The sequence below is a fragment of the Lactuca saligna genome, chromosome 5, assembly GCF_052625555.1.
Source record: "Lactuca saligna cultivar CGN05327 chromosome 5, ASM5262555v1, whole genome shotgun sequence".
Classification (NCBI taxonomy): Eukaryota; Viridiplantae; Streptophyta; class Magnoliopsida; order Asterales; family Asteraceae; genus Lactuca; species Lactuca saligna.
In genome coordinates, this window is record NC_136421.1 from 218,202,673 (window position 1) to 218,213,487 (window position 10,815).

Consider the following 10,815-nt stretch of genomic DNA (forward strand, 5'->3'; position numbering starts at 1 on the left):
GAAGGCTGCATTGGCATTGATGACAAAAAGGCTTCCTTACTAATGATGAACTTCACTATTGAGGAAGTCGAGTTTGCAATAAACAAACTTGGTATTGTAATTTGTATTTATTTTAAATCGTACAAAATATATTTTACCAATTTGTTTTTCTTCTCGTGATTCTTAATAGGTGAAGATGCTCCTGTGAACGAACTTGTAGATTTCATCTTTGCTGCTCAGTTAGCTAATGCAGACGATAAAAGAAACATTGTTAAATTTCAGAAAAAGGTTTGGCTGTTCCACCATTAGTCTATCCTTAATCCTTGTAAGTGAGGTCATTTTGTTCTAAAACAGGATATGCTTATTGTAATTGCAGAAAAATTATGGAGTGGGCTTGAACATTTTGTATTTGATTGGTTGATCAATGCTAACAGGTAAGGGCAAGTTATCTTCAGAAACTTGAAGATATCTAGTTGATGTGCTCATTGATTTCAAGTGACATAATTGGAATTATATCATGTGGTGTTGTGTTTATTTGATAAATTTTCTCATTACAGGGTTGTAAGTCAGGTTGAATATCATTTGTTGGCTAATTTGAGGGGGATCCTTCTAGACCTAGTTGCACAGCTTGTGGGTGCTCTATCACAGATGAGGTGATTTGTAAATTTGGTTAGTTTTTTTTTTCTTACTATGTTTTTATTGATGCTTAAGACTGAAGTGCATTTTAGAAGAAAGCAATGCATGTTTTGTTTATTTGTTTATTGATGCCCAATCAAAAGCTTATGCATATTCAAAGTTAGATTATGCAACTGAAGTTCGCATATAATCGCCATGTTCTACTTTTCTTTTCAGGGTAGTTGGAAAGGGTTGCAAGTTAGTTGGATATGGTACCGCTGTACCTATTCTTGAAGTTTCTAATGATGATCTTTCTAACACTGTTGACACAAATGATGAATGGATATCTGTTTGAACTGGAATCCGTAATCATCGAGTTCTTACAGGTTGGTTTGACTTAATGCATAAAGAATAACTTAATATGAAACTTGAGGAGAATGAGTCTTTCCCAATTCCCATTAAGTCCCTAACTTTTTATAAATTTGTCCTCATCTTTTCTACACAATAACAAGATTGTCTTCATGTTAAGGCATATGAGAGAGATTGGAAGAGAACATTGTATAATGAGTTCAACACTTATAATCTGGACAACTATGGTTGCTTCTTTTTTACTTAGCTAAATTTATAAAAAGTTTAACGTTGTAATTACATATGATTCACATGTAAATCACATATGAATTGCATGTGATTCACATGTAAATCACATGTAATTCACATATGACTCATATTTGATTCACATGTAAATCACATATAATTCATATGTGAATTACTTGTGATTCACATGTAAATCACATACGAATTACACATGATTCACATGTAAATCAAATGTAATTCACATATGAATTACATGTGATTCACATGTAATTCACATATGAATTGTAATTTACAAATAAATTACATGTGATTCTCATGTACGTGATTCACATGTAAATCACATATTAATTACATGTGATTCACATGTAATTCACATATGAATTACATGTGATACACATGTAAATTAGATATGAATCACATGTAATTCACATGTAAATCACGTATGTATTTTTGTGAATGTTTTTACATCAATCAATTTCTTTTTAATTTTCTTGTAGATTTGGAAGAAATTGTGGTGAATATTGAAGAGGTGGAGAATGATAAATTAAAGAAAATATGAAAATATTAACACGAAGACATGAAAACGCTTTGAAATTTGTAGCATTTTTTTTATTTTGTATATTTTATTTTGTATCGAATAAAATACTTGTACTATTATGTTTATAGATTAATCAATAAATATGAGATTTGTTGTGATTTACTTACGAATATCATAGTATAAGAAATGTACATATGTGCATTTGAAAAAATATGCACATATGCACATAAAAAATTACTTTTTAAAAAAAAATACAGTTTTTTTTTTTTAAAATTGCAGTTTTTTTGTTAAATACAATTTTTTCTGAAAAAAAAATGTAAATTTCTTTGAAAAACTTATAGTTTTTTTGAAAAAAAAATTGCACTTTTTTTATATAAAAATGCAGTTTTTTTGTTTTTTTATTTTTTAAATTGTAGTTACTTTTGAAAAATATGCAATTTTCTTTAAAAAAATTGCAGGGTTTTTTTCTTTGAAAAAAGATTACAGTTTTTTTTTTTTTTTTTTTTTTTTTTTTTTTTTTTTTTTTTTTAAATTGCAGTTATTTAAAAAAAATCAATTTTTTTAAATTCATGCTTTCTATAAAAAATTAAAAAATCTGCATTTAAAAAAAACAAAAAATACTATTTAAAGAAAAATGAAAATTTGATTTATGATGTAAATTTTTAGACATTTATATTAATATGTTAAATAGCACAAAAAATTAAACATTAAATGAGATTGGTAAGATGACGATCTTGTCCTTAATGAATTACTTTTGATCCAACGCTCCACTTTTAGTTCTTGTGTTCTCGGGAAACTATGAGTTCTCAACCGATCTCAATCCTATATATATATATATATATATATATATATATATATATATATATATATATATATATATATATATATATATATATATATAACGTAGTATTTTTTTGTTTTTTATTTTTAATTTTTAAGGAGTTATTTTTATTGAAAAATGATTTGAAAGATATCAAAATTCATATTTTTTTATACTCTATAAATAATCATCTATATTAATATAGTTTTAAGATAATATTTTTAATAGTTTCAGCTATCGTTATTTATAAGTAAATAAAAATACATCAGATTTTTATTAAAGTACATTCGTTATTCACTTATAAATAAAAAGTATGATTAGTTTTTTTTACAGTTTAAGTATCATTCATATATGAATATAATATATCATAAACCCTTTAGAGTTTACATCAACTCTCGTCACATGTTATATACACATATGAATAAAACGTGTATTAGTTTTCCTCACAAGTTATATTCATATACGAAGAATACATTTAACATAATTTTATTACAGTTCATTTGTTAATCATATATGAATAAGTAGTTTAGATTTTCAAAACACGACGTCTTTTATTAACATACTACTTATTCAAATATAAATAACAAATGAACTATAACAAAAATCTGATAAATGTTTTATTGATATACGATTATAAGATATCACGACAATTAATACACGTTTTATTCATATATAAATATAACATGTGACGAAAGATGATGTAAAAAATTATATTTTAGGCCAGAAAACTTTATTACGTGTTATCTCTTTCAAAAAAAAAAAAAAAAAAAAAACTTTATTATGTGTTATATTCATATATAAATGATATTTAAACTGATATTCAAGGATTATAACTCCTTAGGTTACTTTAACAGTTTAATTTTGTATTTTTCTTAGCCTCTTTACCAATTTACTGTTTATATATCTTCGTTGAATTTTTTGTTGATGGATTATGAAACTAGTTTTTATTATAACAAGTTTCTTAGAGAATGTTATCATCATATAGTTCGATTTGATGGCAATTATTCTTATAGAATGGATTCTATCAAAATTACTAGCAACACATGTTTTATGTAATTGTTTAAAATGTAATTAATTTGTATGTGTATTATTTTGGTTCAAATTGTGATTTTGAATTCCAATTTCTATTGTTTCTCGTTATTGTATATTTGAAATCTAAAATTATATTAGCAGTAAATACAATACTTTTGAATGTATTTTATTTATTCTGTGAGAATGTATTCTGTCAGAATAAAATATATGTATTCTACCAAAATGTAGTCTATGTATTCAGTCATGTTTTATGTATTTTACTAAAATATATAGAGTGATAGTTAATTGCAAGTAACATGTTTTTTTTACCATTATTAGTTTTTGTTGCATTTGTGATAGGAATGGTTGGAAGAATGAAAGAATGCGTTGAAGACTTAATAGAAATAATTTGAAGAATGAATAAAGTTTGATCATACTCACAATTTAAGAATGTTGTAATTTTTTAAGAAATTTATTCATTTTTGTTGATAATCTTTTAGAATATGTATAATTATATTAAAATGTATAAGACTTTTAGTCTGTAAGAATATGTATGAATTTGTATTTAAGTTCGGATGTATAAAAATATATTAGAATGTTGTTATTTTTCAACATGGATTCAAGAATTTTGTTTTTCTTTAATAATATTCAAATAGAATAAAATTCTAAAAGAACAAAAAAAATCCTAAGGGAATAAAATCGGTTATGTTTATAAATTATGTTAGAATTAAAATTAATTAATTAAAAATTTTCAGATTCTTAAAATTTAGGATAATTAATTATCCCTAAAAATCCAAAAATTTCCTTTTATAAATATAGTTAATTATCCAAAATATCATTTTGATAAAAACTTGTGTGATTATAATTATAATATCATACACTCTCAAATCATGTAAATTGATTAATTTCATCCGTTGATCTAGATTTATGTATTCTGACACACAATAGTTAGTAAAAACAAAATAATATATATATATATATATATATATATATATATATATATATATATATATATATATATATATATATATATATATATATATATATATATATATATATGATAGTGTGTGTGCAAGCTCGCATTGATTCATAAAAGAGAATTCCCTTCCGTGGTTGTTTAAAGCTTCCAAAAGTGTTACTAGGTGACAGAGTACAGAGTCTACACAAACAGACGCTCCAATTATTTCATTCAGCAAACACCCGAACCCAAAACCAACACCAAAACCAAAAGTAAAATATTCATATTCATGACTCTTCTGACACCTACCCTACTCATTTGGTGTTGTCTCATTAAAGTTGCAGTTTTTTCTTCCCCTCATATCCAAACCCAATCCCAATAACCCAATTCCTACATTTTTCTCCATACCCTCAATTCCATCATTATCCCAAATAACTAACATATTTACTCAATTAATTAGTTGTTCAAGAAAGTTTCATGATGAACTATATACTTAAACCAGTTTTGATGTCTCTACTCTCTACTATGTGTCCATGTTGAAATCATTTTAATAAAAGAAGAGAGTTATATAACACCTTTTTTAATCGACTTTAATTTGGATAAAAATAACTTGGCTATACATCTATTTACCCTTCTTCATCCAACTTGTCTCACATTAAAATGATTGAATGTTATTAAAATTAATAAATATTGTGGAATATATTTATATTCTTTTAGAATGTAAGCTCATCGGATCAATGGAAACATATCGTACATATACAACACCTTATCCTAACATACAACATTGGTATCCTTAAAGAACAAGAAAAAAGTTACATGGTTTAAGAAAGGAGGCCACATGATGTTTATATGATGTTATTGGCTTTTCATGTAGATAGCCATGTGATACAAAATGTGAAACCAATTATAATTATAATTATAACTATATAATAATATAAAAACACATTTAAAACTCATGAGGGAGGACTATAATAATTTATAGAATTTGCGCTCAATTGCGATTATAAAGTATAAACTATACATTACAAGGTCAACCTTCCTTCCTTCCACTCCTAATCCTTTTGGAAAAGAGACAATACCAAGTCTGTATGTACAGAGAACATTTGTGTGTCCACAAAAAGCTGTTTCACATTTTCAAAAATAATAAATAAAATTAGGCTATTTAAAAAAAAAAAAACATGTTTTATATTTATTTATAAAATAGCAATACCTTCATAAAAGGTCGATCACGACTAGGAAAAGATTCAATGAAACTCTCCTTTAGAAGCAATGAAACCTAAATAAAAGATTCATCTTCTAAGAAATTTGATTTTTGATAATTTAAATGGTGTGAAGAAAAAAAAAAAAAAAAAACCTTGTCATCATTTGATTGAACATTTGTAATTGTATGTGAACGTAAGTTGGAGCAAAGAGAATCCAAGTAAGATCTTAATACTCTGAGGAATCCCTTTGCAGCTTCTACCTGTGTTTAGGTTTGGTGAGATGGAATGGAATGGTGGATTCCATTCTGATGTGGTTAAGAAAAGAATGTAATATTATACCTGGACATCAGTGCACTCATAAACAGGTCTCCTTCTCCCCAAATAACTTTCTCCAACAAGTTGAGCATGATATGGAGTTAAAGCTGCATATAACTCTTTGTATTGTGGGAAATGTGGCATATAAGATGATTTCACCTAAATAATTAAACAAAACATTTTAAAAAAATAAAAGAAATATATCAACATCTGAAAAATTAAATAAACATACCTGGTTTTTATTTGCATCAACAAGAATAACATTTCCTGATTTTGATTGTACTTCAGCTGTTCTGCTCTTCACACCAACCTGTCCCCACATTTTTTTTTTAATTTAAATGATTAAATTAAAATAAAATTTTAAATCAAAAAACTTACTACAAAAGGAACAGGTGCATCCAAAAAATCCAGCATGTCATTTGGCAAGACCTAAACCGAAACAAATATAAAACATCACTTATAGCAGATTTGGTTTATAATTTATAAATTTAAGGAATTTAAAAAAAAAAAAAAATACTGGCATAAAGAAGCTCTGCCACTGGTAGGGACGAATCAAAGGGATAATCGATAACACTGAAGCAGATAATATTCCCTGAATCATAAAAAATAAAAATAATTTTTTTTTTAAGCCAACATGATATAATTATATAACTAGAGTAAAATTTATAATTACAGATAAAATACAAACCAGATTAGAACACACAAACACCATTTGCTTCTCCAACAGAGCACCTGTGAATATTGTCAAGACCTGTGGAATATCGAGATAAATGTAAAACAAAAATTACCTATTTACCCCTGTTTTAAGAAAAAAAAAACTTTAAAAAAGTTACATGTTCAAGACGCATTGAGCCACATATGCATGAAATCGCCCATACTGATAAAGCAGTTGCCTCTTCCTCCACTGAAAGTGCCCTGTGAGCCTACAGTAGCATACAGTACACCATCAGGTAGTGAATACAAAACCATACATTATAATTTATTTTTTAATAAAAAAAAAAAAACCTCTGAAAGTTCAAAAGTTGTGCTACATGACATCAAATCAACAGTAGAACCAGCCATATGTAAAACTGTTTCATCAGGTCTGTGAAATTCCAGAGGATGCAGGTGTTCAAGGGGGTGAAACTTTGTTGTTGAGCCTCTTGTGGGGACACATAAACGATTGTATTCACATATAATTTGTAATGATCCATGGTTATTATTCTGTCAAAAAAAACATATATATAGGGGTCAGAAATTGGAGTTTCAAAACCTCAAGGGTCCAAAATGAAAATATTCACAACAAAAACCTTAGCCCAATCGAGAATTTCATTGTGCTCGTTATCCTCTTGACCTGAAAAAGATGCTTCTTCTGTCTCTGGTGAATCAAGATCACTCCTAAAGTTTCTATCTTCACTTGGAGACCCCTGAAAACTGCATCAAGTATAATTCAAAAAATCAGATGCCCAAATGATAAAATATGATTTATGATTTAAACTTACCTTGAGGAAGAATCAGAGCTATCGTATTGTTGAAAACGAAGAAAAGGCAAAATTGCATTTGGGATTTGTTTTTGAGTAAGCTGTTTATCATCAACATGAGTATGATTATCACAAGTTTCCATGCTTCCATTAACCACTAGTTCAACGGAAGCACCATTTTCAGCTTCTAAATACACTTCTCCATCATTCTCAACAGATGAATCCAAATCCAAATCCCCAATACTTTTTGTTAATCTGTCCAATCTTTCTTCAGTGAAGATGCTACATGAAATTATAAACAAATGAAATTTATAGGAGGAAGAAGAAGAAGAAGAAGAAGAAGAAGAGTATAAAGAAAGCATTCATCTGATATGTTGCCAAACCTGTTTAAGACACCAAAATGGAGTTCAAAAAAAGGAAGCCTTGTAAGAATACAGTAACACCTTCTAGTGGTTAAAACATGGCGACTAAGAGGAGGGGTAGAAAAATGTCCATCTCCCATGATTGAAATTAATCTAGAAGGTTGTTGGACTAATTCATCCACAAGAACACAACAACCATAAAGTGTTGAATCATCTGCACCCTATAACGTTACTTAAATTTGTATCAAAACAATATTTGTATGTATGTTTATGTGTATGTATGAAAACACTCTAACAGATGATGAAAATGTTACCTGTAACCTGAATACAAAGGATAGATCGTTTTGTTTAAGGTGTTCCTGAAAAAAGTAGACATAGTTTTTAGATAAATGTGTTTGCTTTTATCAAAAGTGAAAAGAGTTTTTTTTTTAAACAGATATACCTGTCCGAGAAGTATTTCATTCAGTTCACTCATTGATGGTGTTCTCTCAATAGTGTGAACCTGGAATTATTAAAAGTAACAAACAAGATTAAAAACTACACAAATTATAAAAGGTTTGATTATATAATTATGTAGTCTAACCTCCAATCCACCAGGAAAGCAGAATGAAAGGAGATCTTTAGACCTTAATGGAAGCTGTTTATCTGGAGGGTAGACAAAAAGAACCTGAAAGTAATGCAAAATGATAAGAAATCATCGTATCATATTTCATAAAAATGGAAGAAAGTCAAAGCTTTGACCAGAACCTGAGGTTCAAGATTTGGTTCTACACGAAACTGATGCCTCCCTGGACCTTCAGATCTTCTACCAAAATATTGCCTCTGAAGTGCCTGAATGTCACAATTTGGATGCAATCCAACCACTACCATGCTCTCAAATAGCCTTGAAGGTTCTTTCAATATCCTTTGATGCTAAAAGATTTGGAAATTATAAACAATCATCAAGAATTCAAGATTCAGGAATGAAAGATAGGAGTAGAGAAAAAGAAAAAGAAAGAAAGATATTACATATTTACATGTTTACATACCAGGGCATCCAACTGAAAGCTTGCCCATTGACGTTTTTGGCTAGTTAATACTTCTGGATTGTAAGTTCTGCTTTTATCTTCAGAAGGAGGAGATAAGCCTTTGAGTGCTCTGAAAACGTGATTCTGAAGCTTTTGAAGAGGACTGGTATCCCCTTTTGATGAGAATACCACTGAAGGTCTTGGTGAAGGAGAAGGAGGAGTAACAGCAGTTCCAGAAGCATCTTCAGCTGTCTGCACCAAAAATGAAGCACCCCAACCTGGGCTACTTGCCTCTTCATGAGTTCCATTACCTTTCTCCATGAGTGGAAGTGGAAGTCCCTTTTGTCCAGAATACTGGAATTTTGGAGGTAAACGAAAAGAGAAAACTATGAGCATGATTTTTTTTCCATTGCAAACATTCAGAATAAGTAGAAACGACACCAAATTTCAGCATTGTTAGCATTACTCGTCTTTCTTCTACCAATCACACATGTTAAAATGATGAATTTTCATTGATTTGAATCGATTGAAACGTGTAATCCACTGAACGATGAATACACAGAAAAATACAGGATAAGGAAGGTACTTCTCATTCCACAGAAAAACCTAAAAGTACTGGAATAGTAATAGTTGCTGCTGCTGCTGTACACATCATGGACCAGCATAAGTGCATAACCAATCTATTTACACATTGAAACACAAGAGTCGGGAATTTTACAAGTAATTTTTAGCGAAAACTACATATAGATTTTGATCTTACAGGGGGAGATAACAAAAACTACATTTTCTCGGTTCACGATGATAAAATTACAATCAAGCAACAGAGGAACAATCATACAAAACGATCGAAACAATAAAAGTAGAAGCTTCGTTGAATTACAAAGAACAGATCAGTAAACAGAAAGAAAGTTGGAATTAACGGAGACGGGTATTGGCGTATTGGGTATAACACGACGAGACGAAAAAGCGATTGACAGATTTAACGACAAAACTCACCTGTAAATTCGCTTTAACTTATGGACGCCACATACATGTACGCATCCAAGATCATACGTCTCCCCCTGCATCCATCTCGGTGTGTGTTGTAGAGAGAGATAGAGAGAAAGAGAGAGAGGGAGATGATGAAGAAAGTGGAAGGAGAGTTTCTCAGGCGGCCATAACGAAGTATTAAGCTTTTTTTTTTTTTTTTTTTTTTTTTTTGGTCTTAAGAAACCCCTTCCTCTAGAATCCATGAAAGGAGAAACGGCGATAATATTTATTTATTATTTCTAAGTGTTTGATTAACTTAAAAGACCTTAACTATAGTATTTATTTATTTATTAAAAATGAGTGTATGGTATTAAATCATAATCATTTAATATAAAAATAGGGTAGAGGATAATGTGTTGTAGTATATATCTATTCTTAAGGGTGTTGTTCTTGCTGCTGTTGTATGATTATTTGTTTAATTATTTTATAATTTTTTTTTTAATTTCTTTTGGAAATATTTATAGATTAAATAACAAAAACCATCTCCGGAAATTGAGATCTCCTAAAATTGAGTTAAAGAAGAGAGATGAAATATGAATGCACAATTTTATGCAGGACTATATTATATATATTCTTATATTCTTATTCTTATTATTACTCGTATAAAATTAATTATTATATTCAAATTGTACTAATCGGATAATCAATTTCACACTAAATCATATCACTTATTAATTTGGTCATCGTTGCATCTTTGACATGCATCAACTAAAAGATCATCAAATTATTAGCAACGTTTTGCATAAAGCACATGTTTTAAACTATCATTTGATTGGGGGGTTTTGTCAATTCTACATAAGAAATAATTTATGTTTTTTTTTCTTAGAAAACAATGATATAAGGACCACTTTTATGTTTTATTTGCTTTCTATATAAGTAAATGTCAAGTAAGTTACTTGAATATCGTTATAAAACACATGTATAT

The 10,815-nt window shown here is 28.6% G+C and overlaps 1 protein-coding gene across 1 annotated transcript; it reads right to left on the minus strand.

Moving 5' to 3' along the window:
* Positions 1–5,410: 5,410 nt before the first annotated feature.
* LOC145044948 (DENN (AEX-3) domain-containing protein) lies at positions 5,411–10,050 on the minus strand. The gene is made up of 19 exons (XM_078993303.1): positions 9,858–10,050; positions 8,883–9,215; positions 8,602–8,766; positions 8,438–8,521; positions 8,297–8,356; positions 8,169–8,213; positions 7,876–8,075; positions 7,514–7,774; positions 7,322–7,445; positions 7,038–7,235; positions 6,866–6,955; positions 6,721–6,783; positions 6,550–6,624; positions 6,411–6,461; positions 6,265–6,342; positions 6,057–6,191; positions 5,870–5,977; positions 5,726–5,791; positions 5,411–5,636 (listed from the first exon to the last, which is right to left on the minus strand). Exons 2-19 carry the CDS (start codon positions 9,180–9,182, stop codon positions 5,568–5,570), a joined length of 2,172 nt encoding a protein of 723 aa, XP_078849429.1. The 5' UTR covers positions 9,183–9,215; positions 9,858–10,050; the 3' UTR covers positions 5,411–5,567.
* Positions 10,051–10,815: the final 765 nt, after the last annotated feature.